The following is a 19,940-nucleotide window of genomic DNA, read 5'->3' on the forward strand; positions in this document are numbered from 1 at the left end:
ATCAACCCTAACCCTTTTAAAATGTTTGCGGAAACTGCGATCAGCAACTTCGGCAAATTCTTAGGATCATTACCAGAAATTTTGAAATGCTTGCGGAAACTGCGATCAGCGATGTTCTATTTTTTCCTCTCAAGTCTCGATCTTTTCAGTTTGTTTGTATGCGGATACCGATGCCTAACCGGATCTCCGATACCCTAACTACCGATACTCCGATACCCTAACCTTGCGGAAACTGCGATCAGCGACTTCGACTTTTTTAAATTTTTTCACGATCTTTTCAGGGTACAAACTGACGGTACAAATTGTTCATGGTACGAGTTAGGTTGCACCCCAGGTCCGATTACCAAGATTGACAGAGTGAAGTTTACGATTGTTGAAATCTTGTAGTGGGAAAATATTCCATCCATTAGATGTCTCTGAATGGAGAGCAGTCCTTGTACTTATATAACTAAATGTGTTGTTCAAGCGCACCCCCCAAGAGTCGAACCAGCACCGCTTGATCTTAAAGCTTCTTTGTTCACAAAGTTATGCGCTAACCAACTGAGTTATCAAACATGTGTTTGAAATTTTATAAAAAATGTGAACACTAAAAAGAATGGTCACTATAGCATACACCTCTTGTTCGCAATAAACCTTCACAAAGATAAGTACCGGTAGCGTAGCACCTTTCTTAAAAAAGTAAATGTCTTGTTCAAGCTGCATTATGCTTAGTTTTTTCGGAATGGTCCGTTTCGGTGAGTCCGATTCGGTGAGTCCGATCCCTTAACGGGGGATTTTTTCAATTTTTTATTAAAATTACGTATCGGGTACCGTAGCCTAATTATCATTGCCGTTGTAAGGTTAGGGGTTAGGAGTTATGGTTAGAGGTTAGGAACTCACCGAATAGTAGCAGACCCTGGTTTTTTATAGTTTGTTTTTATCAGTTACACACTTTTCACTTTCTGTGGTATATTTTGCTCAAACCTGCAGTGCAGCTCGATCTCAGACAGCAAAACCTGTCATTCTTACATTGATTCACTGTCTGTAGACGAAAAGTTACTAATTTTACTGTCTCGATACCAGTACCAGTAGTCCTACAAAAACAATTTTTACCCCGGTTTTGGCACTCAGTAGTATGCACATGTTCTCATGCTATTGGTAAATTGATAGCTTGACCGATACTGTTCAGTGTTTAGCAAGGTTGTAATTTCATATTTTATTCCTTCTGTAGTTTGTAACATCCAATAAGACTAGGCCAAGGTGCTGTATGTAATTACAATTGCAAGACAACTTCATCCTTCAAAGATTTTTATTGGATGATTGATGTTTGCTAAAGAACATGAAGTTTGTAACTATTTTTCTTGCTAAAGCTTGATTATATTTTGACTTACATTCATAAAACATTGAATGTTTACATTTCTTGATAGGAAAAATTATACCTAAGTTAAGCTTTTCTAAAGTTTGTATGTTGGTAGTTTTATGCACATAAGCGTAAGGAAGGGCTTGAAATGTTGATGCGAGTCACTGATTTTGCAGTGTAAACTCCTTGTAGCCCTGGTATGAAATTTATTATCTTTAAACTATATATATATTGCATCTTTTACTTGCTGCTTTATGAAAGACTGCTCTAAAAGTGCCTTGCTTAACTGAGTGAACTATTTTTGTTGAGCTGATGTATAGTTGTATATATATCCTATTAATAGAACTATTAAGCTACGCTACATTAAAAAAGTAATAGCTGATATTGTTTTCATTCTTTATGCTGAGGGATTGTGACCTGTGATTTCTAGTTATTGCAGCTCTCTGCTGATTATTTCACAGCATTGGGCGTAATACACTACAATAAGCAGCACCACTTGCAATATTGCATGTTTTCTAAAAGGAAAATACTATTCAGAGGTTTACAGTTAAAGTACCGTACTATTTTCTTGTTTGGATTTTCACCTCACTTGCAAGTTGTTCATTAACAACCTTCTTTAATTAATTTATATAGATTGCCATGTTTAATTGTTTATGCGATTTTCTTTCGTCAGGTTAAACATTGAAGGACTGTTGGTGTATTTTCCATATGAATACATCTACCCAGAACAATATTCTTACATGGTTGAATTGAAACGGACACTAGATGCTAAAGGACATGGTGTGCTTGAAATGCCTTCTGGAACTGGGAAAACTGCAACATTACTTTCATTAATAGTTGCTTATCATCTTGTAAGTTGTCAAAATAGAACCCACTAGCAAATAGTGGCATGTTATTGAAATAGTGCCATTGTTTAAGCCAACATTATGTTGCGCGTAAAACAATATATTTATGGTAATATGGTATGCTATTTTTTTGTGTTTAAATTTACATTGCATAGGAAGGGTTGGGCATTTTTAAATAGTTGAAGATTCAAATCCATACGCGCCGACTTCTGGGGGGCGGCGCCCCCCGTAAATTTATGGTTGAGGAGCAACAAAAATGGCTATTACAAGTAGTGTTTAAAGATAAAATAGTTTGCGAAAGAGATTTAGATCATTTAAACGGACTTAAAGAAGGGAGTAAGTCTTTTAGGCGCAGACAGTTAGGCGCCGGTCAAATAGGCGTGCACACTGTGGCGTCTGGATATTTAGGTGCGGAGCACCGTAGCGCCCGTTCATTTAGATGCTATGCCTAGTAAAGTATGCAGATTGGATCAGCTTGGCAGGTAAGGCAATGCTTTTCACACAAAATGTTATATTGAACAGAAAAATATGTCATGGCTTCCGTGAGTGACCGGCAATGCTTAAACCGGCAAATGCTGCTTAAAAACCGGCAATGCTTTTCCCACAAAATGCTATATTGAACAGAAAAATATATTGTATTTTAATGTGCATGTTAGGTATTTAGTTGTTGTTAGTCCAGGTTTGCGTCAGCGAAAGTTTCATCAATAAATTATTCAAGTTTCCAAACATGACTGAGTTCACTTTTAGTTAGGTAAGTCAAATAATAACTACGCTAAACATCAGTAAAAAATATAATAAAATAGCCTATATTCAAGCGGATGGCTTGAGTGAAGAGTAACTTAGTTTTCCGTCAAAACCCTGACTATGTTTAATAACCAGCGAAGTCGCACCATTATGCTTGCAGCCAGGGTTCACATGCCCTATAGAAATGTATTCATGTAGTAGAGCATTGTCTCATAAGTAGGCTACTCGCCACACGACCAATCCATCCCGAGTAGAAGTAGCCTAATTGCGAAAGATAACAGATTAAGTAGAGTTCCATCTGGCTGCAACCGGTGTTCAGGATGAATAGCAAATGTCCTGTGGAGATGTGCTAATATCAAGAGTAGTAGAGCGTTGTCTCGCACGTCATCTTCACACGCGCATTAACAAAACAATATATTTTTCTGTTCAATAAAACATTTTGTGTGAAAAGCATTGCCCTTTCTGCCAAGCTGATACAATCTGCAGACTTTACTAAGCATAGCACCTAAATGAACGGGCGCCACAGTGCTACGCACCTAAATATCCAGACGCCACAGTGTGCGCGCCTATTTGACCGGCGCCTAACTGTCTGCGCCTAAAAGACGTGGCCCCTTAAAGAAAGCCAAATATATTCGAGTATAGGACATAGGTTGATCTCGTGTATAAGTCGAACCCCTACTTTTGAGCTGAAATCGGTGATATTTCCTTCTCCCATGTATAAGTAGAATAGCTTATTAGAATCATCTATTGGCATTGACACACGGTGAGGAAATTTCAAAGTAGAGCGTAGAGTAACTTACACTGTTGGAATAGTCACGTAACTATTCATGGCAATATTAAGTAAGCTAAATTAGACGTGCTATTTTCAACGAGGTCTTCCCGCTGTGAGATCAATTAATGATTCAACAGAACGCATTGACATTTTGTTCGCAATGTTATGAGAATTAAATTGAAAACCGATAAATGAAAAGGTGTTTAATGGTTTTGGTAGCAGATATTGCCTGCATTAACGACTTATCTTACCGCTATTATCACCTAGCCAATCTGACATCATTGTTTTATGCGGCCGCTATGGTTTGACATCGACTTCAACGATCATGGAATGTTACGTAATAAGAACGATTATAACCTACAGGTAAAAATAAAAATAAATTGATCTCTTAAAACAGCTGTTTCTGCTGTTTTGTCTCATGAGCTTTGCATATTGCTCAACAAGTGCATAAAGTTTAGAATTGACAAGAAATCATACAATTTGAAAATTAAGTTTGAATCACTGCAAATAAACGTATTCAAAACTTTTACTTCGGCCTACGTCGGTATTGCTTTTGCCGCAGCAAAAATGCGTTCTTTATTTTGAAAACTGTAGAGCTGAAGACAACAGCTGCTTGTCCCGTGTATACAGTAAGTCGCACCTGTCTTTTTGAGGTGAAAATCACTTGCAAACATCTCGACCTATACTAGAGTTTAAGAGTATATACACTATTCGATAAAAGACTAAGTTATAAAGACTTTCGATAAAAAACAGAAGAGAAAACACTTCGCCGTTGTTAACGTTTTGAAGGTAAGTAATTAGCAAAACGAGGTTAATAAAACTGAAAGCGGGTTTCCAATCTGCTTGAGATCATGATTTTTTGCGTTTTATTTCGATAACTTCACTGTCTTGGTCGTTGTTATTCACTCGCGCGAAAAGGAAATGAATCGGCTTGTTTTCCAACTGTTCCAATTATGAGCTAACAGTATCAAAATTTTTACAATTAGGCGTACTGCATGCGTAAAACTAATCGTTTCAAGCAGCGGTTCTAATAAATTCGTTTTGCGACCTAGGTGTCAATATAAACAAGACGGTAAGCTTAATCAAAGACTATATTGATTGAGTAAAATAACGTTATGGTTATGACGTCATCACCTTTCTCGCCCCCAAGGTTTTTTGAAAAGTCGGCGCCTATGTTCAAATCTATTCTAGAATAGTACAATATTAGTAGAGAGGTAACTTTTTAAACCATAAACAGCCCTTTTCAAGCCTATAAGAATTTTTTTTTAAAGAAATACTAAAGAGCATTAGTTGCTGAAGAGATTCTTTAGCATTGTTTTTAAAATATTTTACTGATAGGCTTGAAAAGGGATGTATGACTAACCCAAAGCCTTCACTTATTGTTTTTTGTTTTTATATACAGTATAATGTTAAATGTATTGAACTTTGTTACTGAGTTACGCCTGTTTATGATTCTTGAATAACTACAACAATTCCAGGATATCAAATTCAATTCAGTTTAATTGAAGAAAGGTGTTTTAAATATATTGTATAAGATGTTATAACCTTTTTTATTCAAAATCCTTTATTTTAGTTAAAAATTGTGTTTCTCAATAAAAAAAATTTTCTTCCTGCGAGAAAAAAATGTGCTAATGCCATAGCTATCGCCATCGGGAGCTTTAGCCTAAGTTGTCACAATTTGCAAATTTCTAAAAAAATGTCTAAAAATCAGATTTTCTCAATTTTACTGACTGCTAATTATAATATTGTTTGCCCTTTTGGGACTCAGTAAAAAATAAGATAATGTCATTTAAAAACTATCTATCAATGGATTAGTCAAAGCATTTTGCTGTTTGTAGATCAAATTGTAAACCATTCCATTGCTGTGGAATACTTTTGATTGTTAACTGGGATTAATGCACTGTACTATATGTGTACCTAATTGACCTATCATATTCAGGTATATACAGTACTATTATATATTAAAATAATGGAATAACACTTAATTCAAAATTGTTAGGAATATCCTCAGTCAGTTGGAAAGTTGATTTATTGTTCTCGCACTCTTCCCGAAATTGAAAAAGTCTTGGAGGAGCTTCGTATGTTGATGGATTATTATGCGAAAGAAGTTGGAACAATGCCTAAGTTGCTGGCTTTGGCACTTAGTGCAAGGTATGTGTTGATCCACATGTTTAAAAATATCAATTATATATATAATATCTCTGCTCTATCTTTTCCACACTGTGTCCACTTTGGCCCTTATTTTACAATAAAACTTCCTGTTCTTCACTATATGCAGTATTTTCTTTTTAGCTTTTCATCTTAAATCAGACCTCACGTTTTAGCAGCAATAACTGAGACGTTAGCCTATAGATATTATTTACAATGAACTTTAGGCTCTGATATACTGTACCATAAAAGGATATAAACCATGTTTGGCGAGCCTAATATTCAGTGTAGGTAGTTTCTATTTTAAACGTCTCTATTACTACTTTATGCTTTTATTTATCTTATTACTACTTTTTTTTATTAAATTATTGCTTTGTTGCCCCTTAAAAAGACCTTGTGGGTCACAGCAGGTTAAGTTGCCTTGTTACAAAGTGTGCCCAATTCTCTATAACATTATAACATCAACTTCTTGCTTTCACTGATAAGTTCAATTTCACACGATTTGAAAATTCTAGAAAATGTTTAATTTTTTTACTTTGTTTGAAGAAAGAATTTATGTATCAACCCACAAGTGAGAAGTGCTCGACTTGGCAAAGAAGTCGATGGGCGCTGCCAATCCTTGACAGCATCATACATTCGCATGAAGCACAAGCACGATGCATCAGTTCCACTTTGTTCATTTTTTGAGGTTTGAAAACGCAAGTTTTTTTTGCTTTTATAGGGTAAAAAGGAAAAAGAGAAAGTTAGTTTTTAATAGTAGTTGATAAAGATGTGTTATTGTCATAATCTGTACAATACGCGTAGCTCGGATGGCAGGCTTCATTTATGTTCTTGAATAATTGAACTATTTTATTGTGTACTTCTGTAGTGGCGTTTCAACGATCACTGACCGATAGTAACCTTTAGTTACGCAAACTTCTATTGTGAAGTCTGGTTCTAAAAGTTTTTGTGTACGTGCAAGTATGGAAACTTCTTTGCTTTGTTGACTTGAAGAATGAGTTCTTATGATGTATATAATATTACCCTGGTCTCTGGAAACTTCTAGTCCAACTAGTTATAAACAGCAGCGTGATATGATTTTTATTATTATTAGAGTTGTGTATTATGGGGATTAGAAGTTGTAATGAAAAGTATATTGAAGACGATTGTAGAGCTCTAGCCGATATTGAATAGATTGTAAAAGTGAAACTTATTGTCAATTGTAAAGTAGCTGTTGCAAGTAATAGTGTATATTTATTTTGAAATCGACGAAGTGAAGACGTTTGCTGTTCAGAATTTGATTTCTTTATGTGCTGGAAGTGGTGAACCATTCGTCAATTCAAGAGTTGTCATCTATCATTTCACAAGTACAACTATTTGACTGTTTAACGTTTGATATCTCAATAAACTACGTTATCAATCTTTGCAAAGTTTCTTTTCTGGTAAAAGATAGAAAGAATTGTGATATTTTAGGGTCGTCCGGAAATACCGAAGAAAAAATCCAAGGAAAAATCAATCACAAGCAGTCAAGATGATGGTTATTGTCAAAACTGAGATGATTGAATATTTACAGAGCATGGCTGAACGTGAACAAATGAGTCTGAATGGCGACGAGAAGTCCCAGTTTGTGATAGCAGAATATCGCAAGATAATGGACCAAAAAGCTGACGAAAGAGAAGAAAGAAGTGCTGCTCGTAAAATAAGGAAAGCTGAACTAGAGGCTGAAGAGAAAAGAGCTCAACATGGAGCAGAAGAAAAAAAGAGCTCAAGTTGAATTAGAAAAATTGAGACTAGATTTGGAAAGCAAGAAACTAGATAGGCCTATCGGTGAGCGATCTATGTCTGTAAACGATAATGGTGGAAGTGTTACTATGGCACAACTTTGACGACTAGATTTGCCATTGTTCGTCGAAGAAAAATATGATTTAGATACCTATTATTAAGATTTGAATGATATGCTGCAATTTAGCAAAGTTGAAGAAGCCGATGTGGGCTACTCAGTTAAGCATGTTGTTATTGGGTCGAGCCACAGATGTATATTTAAGACTTTCGCAAGATGATGCAATGAACTATGACACTTTGAAGTTATCCCTGAAGCGTTATAATTTTACAGAGTACCGTACTTATATCGACAGAGATTCTGTGAAGTAAAGCCTGAACAACATGATAGCCAGGTCAGTTTATTGAACGTATACGAAATCGAAACCGTTCTGCTACTATTCGGAGAATGCAATTAGGAGAAAGCCTTTTTCGGAGATTTCTAACATCCCACAGCGCATCTGTTTTTTTCAAAGGAATTTTCTTATAATAGCGGTTAACCAAGTAAAGCGTCAGCGAGAAAACTTTGGAAGATTGGCAAACTTGGCTGAACAGTATTTAGTTGCTCATGATGAGAAGCTGGCTATCGAAGAGCCGTTATACGAGGAACAAACAAATGGTTTTCAAGAGGGCTCGGTTCCAAGAGAAATGCGTTGTTTTTATTGTAATGGCCTAGGCCAGCGGTTCTCAACCGGTGAGCCATGGAAAGATTTTGAGGTGGGCCACAGACCTATTTAAAAATTTGCCAGAGTTGTGAAAAATTTAGTTTCATTTTTGTTACTATAGTTAATTTTACACATGTGTGTTTTGTTTAGTTACAATACAATTATTCATGCTGACTTGCAACTTTTCCCATACAAAATTCAGCTTCTTCAGACTCAAAGTCAAGCCAACAAGGATGAACGATTTGAATTTGGTCAGCAAATCAGTGAACGGATTGAGAACAATCCCGGTCTTTTGGATGTGCTTCTCTTTAGCGACGAGGCCCACTTCCATTTGAGTGGCCATATGAACAAACAAAATATGAGGTTTTGGGCAGAAGCACAGCCTCGTGCGCATGTGCAAGCACCCTTGAGTGTAACAAAAGTCACAGTTTGGTGTGCAATAGGACATAATGGCATTTTTGGTCCCTACTTTTTTGAGGACGACGAGGGATGCCAGGTGACTGTTAACACTGAATGTTACATCAAATTGCTCAGACGACAATTCATTCCAGCAGTAAGGAGGAGAAGGGGGACCAACTTGAATACAGCTGTATTCCAGCAAGACAGTGCCCCACCGCATTGTTCCAATCGTACCCTTGAGTATCTGCATCAGTACTTTCCTGGGGATCGATTGATTTCAAGGAGGACCAACAACCCCTGGCCGCCATATTCACCTGATCTTAACCCTCCTGACTACATCCTCTGGGGATATCTGAAGGAAAGAGTCTACCAGGACAATCCTGATACCATTGACAGACTGAAGGAAAACATTAGAAGAGAAATTAGAAGAATTCCAAGGGACATGTTAGGGAGAGTAATGGACAATTTCAATGTGAGAGTGGCAGCGATGATTCAGCAGCGAGGAGCATGGATCGAACACATTATCAAATATTAAAATAACTCAGAAACCGGTTCGTTTTTTCAAAAGTGCTTTTGAGGGCAAAAATTTATAGCTTTGTCCCATCTCCGGCTGAAAGGATTTTGAAAAATCTTCAGATTTGTAGAAATTATGAACAAACGAAATGTGTCACATTTTTGTGGACCACCGTGTATTATAATATACAAATACTCGGTCTTGTCTGCAATAGGTTGATGTTTTGAAAACAGAGATATAATTTTGCATAAAAAAGGAAGTTAAACAAATGTTTCTTTGTAACTATGTTCTTATAGGTTAGTCAATATAGTCATTAGTCAATATGTACTAGTGCTACGTTAAAGATGTTCTCATTAGGGGTGTTCAATTTCGATTATTTGAGTATTCGAAATTCAATTTGTTTTCGATTTCCGAATTTCGATTTCGAATATCACAACTATTCCCTTCACTAAACTGCAAAATGAGATTTTATTGAAAGAAACGACATGAAAATTCGCTAGAAAATGCGAAAAAAAGCCATGAAAATTTGCGAAAAAAGAACACAAAATAACGTCTACAACTCCAGGCCCATGTTGGTGTTTATGAACACAAGCTGATCGACATGGTCACCCGTCAGTCGGGATCTCAGCTTCGTGAAGGTCAGGCCAGTTTTTGAAAACGATCGCTCCGCTGGAGCCGAAGTCGCTGGAATCCCAAACACTTCAAGTTCATTTTCACAGCGAGCGATTCACGGCAACAAAATCAGTCATTTTTACATTAATTTAACGTCTGCAGACATTAAATCAATGTAAAAATGACAGATTTTGTTGTCTGGTGTTGGATTGTAGCATCGCAACTCGTCCATAGTGATTATTCATCGCGAAGCTGTTGCGGTTTGCATTCAAAAAGTGTTTTCCTGCTGCCGATCGCTAGTTCATCTATTGTTTTATGTATCAATATTCAATACAGCATAAAAAGTTGCCCTCACACAGAAATATGCGTGGGGTCCTGGCACCCACGCAGACCCGTAGCCAGCCGGGGGCCAGGGGGCTTCGCCCCCCTGAAAAAAATTTCGCCCCCTCCCCTTGGCAAAATCTCAACATTCTCAAGCAACAGCTACAATTATAATGATTTTGCCCATTTAAATTTTTTCTGGCCCCCCCCCTAAAAAAAAGTTGCCCCCCTTGCTCTGCGGTCTGGCTACGGCCCTGCCCCCACGGCTTAGGCGCCTATGGATTCGGTAAAAATGGATAAAACTGCGACAAAGCTCAGCCTACACTTTCTGCTATTGCACAACCTAGCTATCTTCATTCTTGAGAGAAATTTGGCATTAAAAATGCCAACCTGGCATCCCTGGTGCAGGACTGGCCGTTGGACCCGCGAGAGCGTGTGATAGTCACGTGATCGACGATGTGCATGCGTCGAAGTCTTTTTTAGCTTGCACAATGCGACAAGACAGATTTCGCGCCACTCGCGTTACTTTCAACCACGTTCAGCCGAAAGGGCTGCTATAATTTCGAATATGTCCGATACGAAAAACGAATTTCGAATATCACCTTAATCGAAATTGAACACCCCTAGTTCTCATACTGCTTACCCAATTTATCTTACATTCGAATTTTTTGTGCATTTATTATTTTCATAACTTCTCATCAATTTCAGCAATTCGATGCAAATGGACGTCAGGAGTGCTTACCTGCGGGAGTTTATAATTTAGATGATCTCAGACGCTTCGGAAAATTGAAAGGATGGTGTCCTTATTTTCTTGCCAGATACAGTGTGAGTTCAATAGTGGGCCAGTTTGAAAAATTACCAGCTCTCAATTATAAGTTTGAGGTTAGGCCATTGTCTAAAATCCTGCGAAATATTCTGCTCTATGAACCTACTTGTACAATATGCCTGACATTTCATATTGTACAAATGAGTGCCAGTGTGTCAGCACAAAAAAGTTATCAAATTTATTTTTAGTTCTCGTTTTTTACCGTTGTTTTTTATAGCATTTAAAATGGTTTCATAAATTGTTCAAGCAACAATGCATTACAATATTTATTACACAATTGAAGGCTGACACTTTGATTTTTTGACCTGTCAATGTTTCAAGTCTTTATGACTTTTGACGCTGTTCAGTCTGCGTTAAGATAAATGCAACTTGCTTATGAAACATGACAATATGCAACAGAAATTGTGTTGAATACTGTGCCAAATAGTTGTTTAGTTGCACTGCAGACATAGGCGCCGACTTTTCAAAAAACCTTGGGGGGCAAGAAAGGTGATGACTTCATAACCATAACGCTATTTTACTCAATTAAAATAGTATTTGATTAAGCTTACTGTCTTTCAGGGTTGGCTGATTTAAATCAAACAATAAAAATCAAAAAAAATCAATTAAAAAAATCAAATGGATTTTTTATTTGCTAAAATAAAAATAAATACATCAACAAACGTTTCACTGCTTCTCTGTAATACAAAAGTTATATTTAAATACTTAAAAAGGCTATAGGCTATGCATGTTTTGAAAGGCAACTTAGTTTACTTGGCAGTTCACAAACAGTGTTGTTCACTAAACATAGTTTTTGAGCAAGTTTTTTCCACTTTTGGTCTGGTTCAATCAGAAGTTCGAAATCGATTGGGCACTGCAAAAGCTGGCGAGCTTGTATTTATGTACAAACTTCTCAATGCAAAATAAACTGCAATTTTGTGTCATCTGAACTTTTATTGTTTTGGTATGGTACGTCGGTAACATAATTATATTACACAGTAAAACTTTCTTTGCAAAAAGTCTGGTTGTAGGCTATGCATCAGTTGAGCAAAAAAGCAAAGTAATGTGTGCTCAAACGTAAGGAAAGATTTTAGTGTAGTGAGATGACAGTCTGAGACGTACCTCAATCTCGATATGCACATTATGATTTAGTATAAAGCAACATATCACACCTACTTAAAAATGTGTGCAATAACGTGACGCCACAATTTATCGAAAGACAATTTATCGAAACGACAGTGTTACATCGTATCAGGGTATTACGTAATACGTAAGGCTTTGTAACGTCATAAATATGCTTTGGCTGGCTGCAGTTATTTTTCGCGGGCTTTATGTCTTTCTTGCGGCATTTCGCAGCTGCAGCGGTCGTTTTGTGCTACTGTTTTTTAGGCTTGGATGTCTGTATATATATTACAGAAACTGACTGGATTCTATTCTTTGAAAGTTATAAGTTGTAATGTATACTGCTACCGTAAGTTAGGATCGTATAATGTTGTGTACCAGAACCGCCTGTCTGCCAAGCTGTGGTAAAATTATTCGAAAACCATAGCCTGCGTGCAGGGGCGCCGGAAGCGGGGGGGGGGGGGGCGGATTACCTCATGTAAGCTACTGCACATTTTGCATTATAACAATTTCTGCTATTCGCTTTTAGCCTAATTATAATCTTTCATTTTTGCTTCAAAATAATATTTACGGCACAAAATTTTGCAACACAGTAGGCTACAGGCCTTAGAACTCGTTTTTTTTCCGGCAGCCATCGTGGCCTACGGGGTGCTCCTTCTCGGCGGCCAAATCTGCGTGCTTGGAGACCAAAATACAAAAAAAAAAATAACGATAGCACAAGTAAATAGAATTAAACTTGCAACAGTGCTAAAATGATCACTTAGCGTTGTTGAAGTCTGGGCCTGGGCGACGTCCTACAATAGAATCGTTGCACCACGCAATAGATTGTAATCCAGTACTGCGGGACTATCTAACGACACTCGCACGAGTGTCTTCAATGTGGCTGATTTTAAAGTTCGCCACTCCCCTAGAATTCTTTTTAACAACGAAAAACAACTTTCGACATGTGTTGACGATGACGGCAAGGTAATAAAATAAGTATTTCAATGATGTGAAGGACATTACTAAAAGAAGCATAATTTTTGCATAATATGATCCAAAAATGTTTTCCCCTCGGATGTCAACTAACCTAGTTCTCCTTTTTAACAACGCTTCAATGTCCGACAACATCGAATCGACATAAAAACGACAATATTGCCAGCCGATGTAAATTAGCACTTTGGATTAAGACTTTGTTAAAACAAACGTCGGGAATTACAAACAAGACTTATAGCTGGTGATCGCAGATGGATATATTCCATCAATATTCCCGCACAATGCAACAGTGGCGATTATGACGCGCTGACCTAATTTTGCGCCACTCCTTGATACTACATATTTTCCACAGTTAATCCACGATCATTCTATTGCGAAATTAAATAATTGGCTAGAAGAGACCGACGGCCAAACTTGGCCGATTGAGGAGGTAGCACCGGCGGTCATTCAAGCACTACTTAGCGGCCATGGCTGCAGGCTGCTTTAAGGCTTGACAGTAGGTTACATCATGATAACATAGCATAATGCCCTTCTTTGTATACCGGACAGGCGCGGACACAAGTAGGCTATCATTACTCAATACATAGTGAGCTAATAGATTAGCATTATCGCTATGTCTTAGCTTAAAACTTGAAAAAAAATTGGCCTTTTAGTAAACAAAAGTGCCCTTTTTTCGTAATCTTGCCCCCCCAGTCAAAAATCGTTCCGGTGCCCCTGCCTGCGAGCTTTTTACCGTACTCAATAAAAGGTGTGCGTTTTTGATTGCCAACCCATCGTGTTTGATCCGCGTTGACAGCTTACGGTTCATGATCTAACAGACAGTTCATCAAACGACTGTTTATCGAAACGACAGTTTATCGAACGACGAAGCACATATGCAATGGAATACTCAGGGCAGGCCCGGATTTAGGAGGGGGCAGAGGGGGGCAGTTGCCCCGGGCCCCCCGACTTTTGAAGGGCCCCTCTATGTGGAAAAAATGTGATTTTGTGTTATTTTTTTCCTTTTGGCCTTTAAAGTTTCTTCAAAGTGCTGTGCAGTACTGGACTGATGCTACTGTAGACGTAGAGATGGTTTTTCGCGCCGTAGGCTTGAAAAAAATTTTTGCACGGGGGTCCACCGATCTAAAAGTGCCCCGGGCCCCCCATCAGCTAAATCCGGCCCTGACTCAGGGGTTAGGGGCTAGGGGATAATGGTTAGAGATTAGGGGTTACTGGTTAGGGTAAAGGTTAGGGGTTAGGTTTTCGATTAACTGTCGTTCGATAAATTGTCGTTCGATAAATTGTCGTTCGATAAACTGTTGTTCGATTAACTGTCGTTTCGATAAACTGTCGTTCGATTAACTGTCGTTCGATAAACTGTCGTTCGATAAACTGTCGTTTCGATAAACTGTCGTTTCGATAAACTGTCGTTTCGATAAACTGTCGTTCGATAAACTGTCGTAGTACCGTGCAATAGACACTAGACAGGCTAGCCTACAATATGATAATAAAAATGATTAAACACTTGCAAAGCAAAGCCTTTCAATCAATCAAGGGGTTAAAAATAACTCTGCTATCTTACTAAAATGATCTCTTCCCCCAAGTAGACTCGACGCTTTTTTATATAAAAAAAATCTGATTTAAATCAAAAAAATCCGATTTAAATCAAAAAAATCAGATTTTTTTGAAAAAATCATGATTTTTTCCAACCCTGTGTCTTATATTGACACCTAGGTTGCAAGCCGAATTTATTAGAACCGCTGCTTGAAACGATTAGTTTTACAGTACGCATGCAGTACGCCTAGTCGTAAAAATTTTGATATTGATATTGTTAGCTCAAATTTTGATATTGTTAGCTCATAATTGGAACAGTTGGAAAACAAGCCGATTCATTACCTTTTCGTGCGAGTGAATAGTGGTTATCGAAATAAAACGCAAAAAATCATGATCTCAAGCAGAGTGGAAATCCGCTATCAGTTTTATTCACCTCGTTTTGCTAATTACTTACCTTCAAAGCGTTAACAACGAAGAAGTGTTTTCTCTTCCGTTTTTTATCGAAAGTCTTTATAGTCTTATATCAAATACCCGATATATTCGAGTATAGGTCGAGATGTTCGCAAGTGATTTTCACCTCAAAAAGAAGACAGGTTCAACTTATACACGGGATAAGCTGTTGTCTCCAGCTCTACAGTTTTCAAAATGAACGCATTTTTGCTGGGGCAAAATCATTGCCATTATACGCCATTATATTGCTAGATTATGTCATCGTACGTCGTCGTACGAAATGGTGCCGTCCGAAATAAACGTTTTGAATACGTTTATTTGCAGTGATTCAAACTTAATTTTCAAATTTAACAATTTCTTGCCAATTCTAAACTTTATGTACTTGTTGAGCAATATGCAAAGCTCACGAGATAAAACAGCAGAAAGAGCTGTTTTAAGAGAACCTTTTTTTTGATTTTTGCGTGTGGGTTGTAATCGTTCTTATTACGTAACATTCCATGATCGTTGCAGTCGATGTCAAACCTTAGCGGCGCATAAAACAATGATGTCAGGTTGGCTAGGTGAAAATAGCGGTAAGAGACGTCGTTTATGCAGGCAATATCTGCGGCCAAGACCATTAAACACCGTTTCTTTTATCGGTTTTCGATTTAATTCCATTGCGAACAAAACAATGCGTTTTGTTGAATCATAATTGATCTCACAACGGGAAGACCTCGTTGAAAATACTAAATCTGCTCGTCTAATTTAGCTGGTTTACTTAATATTGCCGTGAATAGTTACGTGACTATTCCAGCATCGTGATTAAGTTACTCTACGATCTACTTTAAAATTTCCATACCGTATGTCAATGGCAATACTTAGATCAGTGGTTCTCAACCTTTTTTCTTTCGTGGCCCATTTTTGTTTGCATGAAAGTTCTGTGGCCCATTCACTTTTTATGTAAGAAAAAGATTACAAAAAAGGCTTATAAACAAAAAGCAGCAGAACATTGCCTTTGGAATGTTGCTGGAATCCCCTTGTTGAATCCAGGTTGTGACGCTTCACACTATCTTTTCGTTAAAAAATAATAATATCTTCATCCTTGTAATTAGGATGAACTTTTTCCAGGTGAAGTTTCAGTTTTGGTGGCCCCAATGAATGATGACTAAGAACTTTACAACACAATACACATTGTCCTTTTTCTTCTCTGTTATCAAAAATTGATGTACGGTACATACATGCTGAATGTAATTTTCATCAAGCTTAAAGCTTTAAGTATTGTCAATTCCTCCCCAAAATAATCCACAAAATAAAATGCTGCACATGCTAAAAAGCGGATCTGCAGAAGTTCAACAAAGCTACCGCTTAGCCTATAAAGATGGCTTAGTTGTAACCACAAACTAGTCTATTACAATTACATCATAAAGCGTTGTAAAAACTGAGTTGATGTAAAACTGCATGTTGCAATAATTAGAATGATGATTGCCACTTTGTACCTAAAAACAGCAGCATCATTCATTGTAACTAAACAATCACACAAGTGTAAAATTGACTATCGTGACAAAAATGAAACAAAATGTTTCAATTTTTCAAATGTCTGTGGCCCACCTCAAAATGCTTCCATGGCCCACCAGTGAGCCATGGCCCACTGGTTGAGAACCGCTGACTTAGATGTACCAACGAATGGTAGTGTCGGAAATAAGCTATTCGACTAAGGAATTCTATAGCTATTCTATAAGGAAATATCACCGATTTTCAGCTCGAAAGTAGGGGTTCGACTTATACACGAGATCGCCTATACTTGAGTATATACGGTAGTGCAGGAGTGTATATTGATGAATGTATGAGAATGAGATATACATCAATACAGTGCTTATTGAAGCAAAACACGGATGACAGTTTTGAAATATGCATTTTTTCTGTAAGCTATATTCACGTAATTGTTCGTTGTGTCGTAGTTTCAACTCGATAAAGTTTAAATCGATTTCGATTTCATGTTTGAAGTCACAAAAAATCTAACGGACGTTTGGATAACTCGTGAATTGAGAATAAAGATTCAACCTCGCATTCGCTTTTTCGCTACCACGCGAAAGCCATGCGATCAGCTGCTGTTTTGCGGGCAAGAGCAACGAAGGCTGTTTTTTTGCTTTCGGCATTCTTTAAGTCCATATTAAATGATCTAAATCTCTTTCGCAAAGTATTTTATCTTTGAAATTCCACTTGTAATAGCCCTTTTTGTTGCCCCTCAACCATAAATTTACTGGTGGGCGCCGCCCCTCGGCCGCCCCGGAAGTCGGCGCGTATGACTGCAGATTTCTACACTTTGTTGTTTGTATGTTCATGATCTTACAGACATGAGACGTTTGGCACACAGCATCTCCATTCTCCATTTATCATCTTGATAACACTAAACATATAATGTGATGTCAATCGTAACTTTTGTGCCACCCTCTCAGATCATGCATGCCAACATCGTCGTATATAGTTACCATTATTTATTGGATCCGAAGATTGCCGACCTTGTGTCCAAAGAATTAACAAAGAATTCTGTGGTTGTATTTGATGAAGCTCATAATATTGGTGAGTACTGCTTCAGTACGAGGGTAGCCCACGTTGGTTGCAAGGTGCATTTATAAATTAAAAGCACGTATTGTTTTACTGTCGCAGTGCAACCTGCTAAGATGTATTGTTGCGATGTTTTCCACTAGAGTTTCTCGACATACTTCTTCTTGCGATCCATTTTATCATTTCACTGAAAAAGTGCTTCCATGCTCGCCTATAGTTTCTTGTATGGCCACAAAGTTGTAAGTTATTTGACTTGGCCGCCATAGTTCAATACTGTTAGCTCATAGGTGTTTTCTTTAAAATAAGCTTTAACTTAAACAATCTGAGCATAGCGAAAACGTGCAGTAATTTTCGTGGGCGCTTTTATCTTTTCTCCCACAAGTTGTCTTGAACTAATTATCTCCTTACATGTTCAGATAACGTATGCATTGAATCAATGAGTATGACGATAAGCAGAAGAACTTTGGACAAATCCACGCAGAATATTGAAGCTCTTGAGCATCAGTTGGAAAGGTAAATTGTTCCGACGTAAAATGGAATTTCATCTTGTTAGAAAGTACCAGTTACCTATTTCATTTACTGTTAGTTCACACATTGTGGTGGCACTGGCAGTTGTAAAAGTGTGTGACCATACTCTTCCGTCGTTGTATACAGTTTCCAAACCGTCTCCGGACTGAGTAAAACCATACAAAAGGGTTTCTGGGTTAAATGCACTAAATTCAATGACGATTGTAAATATTTTATAATACTTTCAGGCTTTGCTTACAAAACTTTATCGTGACTCTTTGCGCATAACTTTATTTGTTTAAGCAGATGATATTTAGTAACATTATGTCCTGATGAAATCATACAAACATGTATTGTTATTCACTGACCTTACATTAAAGTTGATATCATCCTCATTAATGAACATTGTAGAACTGACTTGATCAAGTGATGAGTAATCTGTCATTTTTATCAGAACCCGCGAAAGCGACCAAGATAAGTTGCGCAACGAATACCGGAGACTAGTGGAAGGACTGAGGGAGGCCAATGTGGCGAGGGAGACCGACCTTATTCTGGCCAACCCTGTGCTACCCGATGAAATTTTACAAGGTTATTTTTTGGGGTTATTTGCTTGAAAATGAGAAAAAATTATATTGAATTAAGCAATTTTTGATCTACCTGCAAGTAAATTTTAAAAATTTATTTTGCATTTAATTTTTTTGTAAAATTTGATGGAAACTTGGAATTATATACAATTCAACAAAATTCATGCAGGATAAAATTGCTCAACAGAATGGTTGCTTAAATATTTCACCGGTTTGTATCGCATAAACTCATTTTAGTTCAATGTTTTACGCCAGTTTTTAACCCCATTATTCTGCAAGTAGAGAATTACTTCTCCGCGATCATTATTACCGATTGAAATATTTCAATTAAGTTTTAACCGTTTTCCTTCAGAGGCAGTTCCAGGAAACATAAGAAATGCCGAACATTTTCTTTCCTTCATGCGGCGGTTTGTTGAATATTTGAAGTCTCGATTACGAGTCCGCCATGTTGTATCCGAGATTCCTTTGTCATTCTTACACGATGCATTTGACCAAGTCTGTATTGACAGAAAGCCATTAAGGTTTGAAATTCTTGTTTTGCCTTGATTTGCACCAAACGTTTGATTTGTTTGAGTTTTCATTCGATGTGGTTTAATAGAACGTGAATGAACCGAGCTTTAATTTTTGGTTTCCAGATGTTTTTCCATGCTAAGCAAACATGCAACGTAGAACATGTTAACATTTAATCTTTTCCATTTGTGCGCACAAGATCATGTTTTAACAGGATTAACAAATTTTATTTTAAGAAATAAAAACATTTATATACTTGTATTTGGTCTGCACAGTATTCACGCATGGTACGTGTGGTGTAGCATACGCAATCTAGCATACTTATAATTAGATGCTTTGACATGGAACCACCGAGCCGGAGAAGGAACAGTTGAAGACTTGAAGTACAGTACTACATTTCAAACTGGTGTTGTTCATCTTATCTAACATTTTCTGGAGCTTTTGAAACGGTTGTCGTTGACATGCCTTGCAGAACTCATTAAATCCTTTTTCAGATTCTGTTCGGAACGCCTACGATCCTTATTACGCACTTTAGAATTACCTAATGCTGCTGATTTTTCCCCTCTTAGTTTAATAGCCAACTTCGCTACACTTGTGAGCACTTATAATAAAGGTACGTTGTTTTCTACTGCGTGATGAATATTATCTGCGGACATTCCTTCAACTTCATGTTTTTGTGTCAAATCTGTAAAGACTTAATGAAAACAAAAATGTGGAATGGATAATATATAGAATTGTATCATCAAAATCGGCG

General features: G+C 37.4%; 1 protein-coding gene across 2 annotated transcripts in view; it reads left to right on the forward strand.

Moving 5' to 3' along the window:
* Positions 1-1,208: 1,208 nt before the first annotated feature.
* LOC145768694 (general transcription and DNA repair factor IIH helicase subunit XPD-like) overlaps positions 1,209-19,940 on the forward strand; it is a 28,262-nt gene continuing 9,530 nt past the window's right edge. Inside the window, exons 1-10 of one of the 2 annotated variants that reach the window (XM_082580266.1) lie at positions 1,209-1,323; positions 2,013-2,190; positions 5,700-5,851; positions 6,395-6,536; positions 10,865-10,981; positions 17,477-17,600; positions 18,002-18,098; positions 18,547-18,680; positions 19,029-19,197; positions 19,681-19,799. In XM_082580266.1, the coding sequence (XP_082436392.1) occupies positions 1,319-1,323; positions 2,013-2,190; positions 5,700-5,851; positions 6,395-6,536; positions 10,865-10,981; positions 17,477-17,600; positions 18,002-18,098; positions 18,547-18,680; positions 19,029-19,197; positions 19,681-19,799 (1,237 nt within the window). In that variant the 5' untranslated portion in view covers positions 1,209-1,318. Of the gene's footprint in view, positions 1,324-1,411; positions 1,537-2,012; positions 2,191-5,699; positions 5,852-6,394; positions 6,537-10,864; positions 10,982-17,476; positions 17,601-18,001; positions 18,099-18,546; positions 18,681-19,028; positions 19,198-19,680; positions 19,800-19,940 lie in introns of those variants that run through there. The other variant, XM_082580274.1, reaches the window with a different exon arrangement.

The sequence above is a fragment of the Aplidium turbinatum genome, chromosome 1 (assembly GCF_918807975.1).
Source record: "Aplidium turbinatum chromosome 1, kaAplTurb1.1, whole genome shotgun sequence".
In the NCBI taxonomy this organism is placed as follows: Eukaryota; Metazoa; Chordata; class Ascidiacea; order Aplousobranchia; family Polyclinidae; genus Aplidium; species Aplidium turbinatum.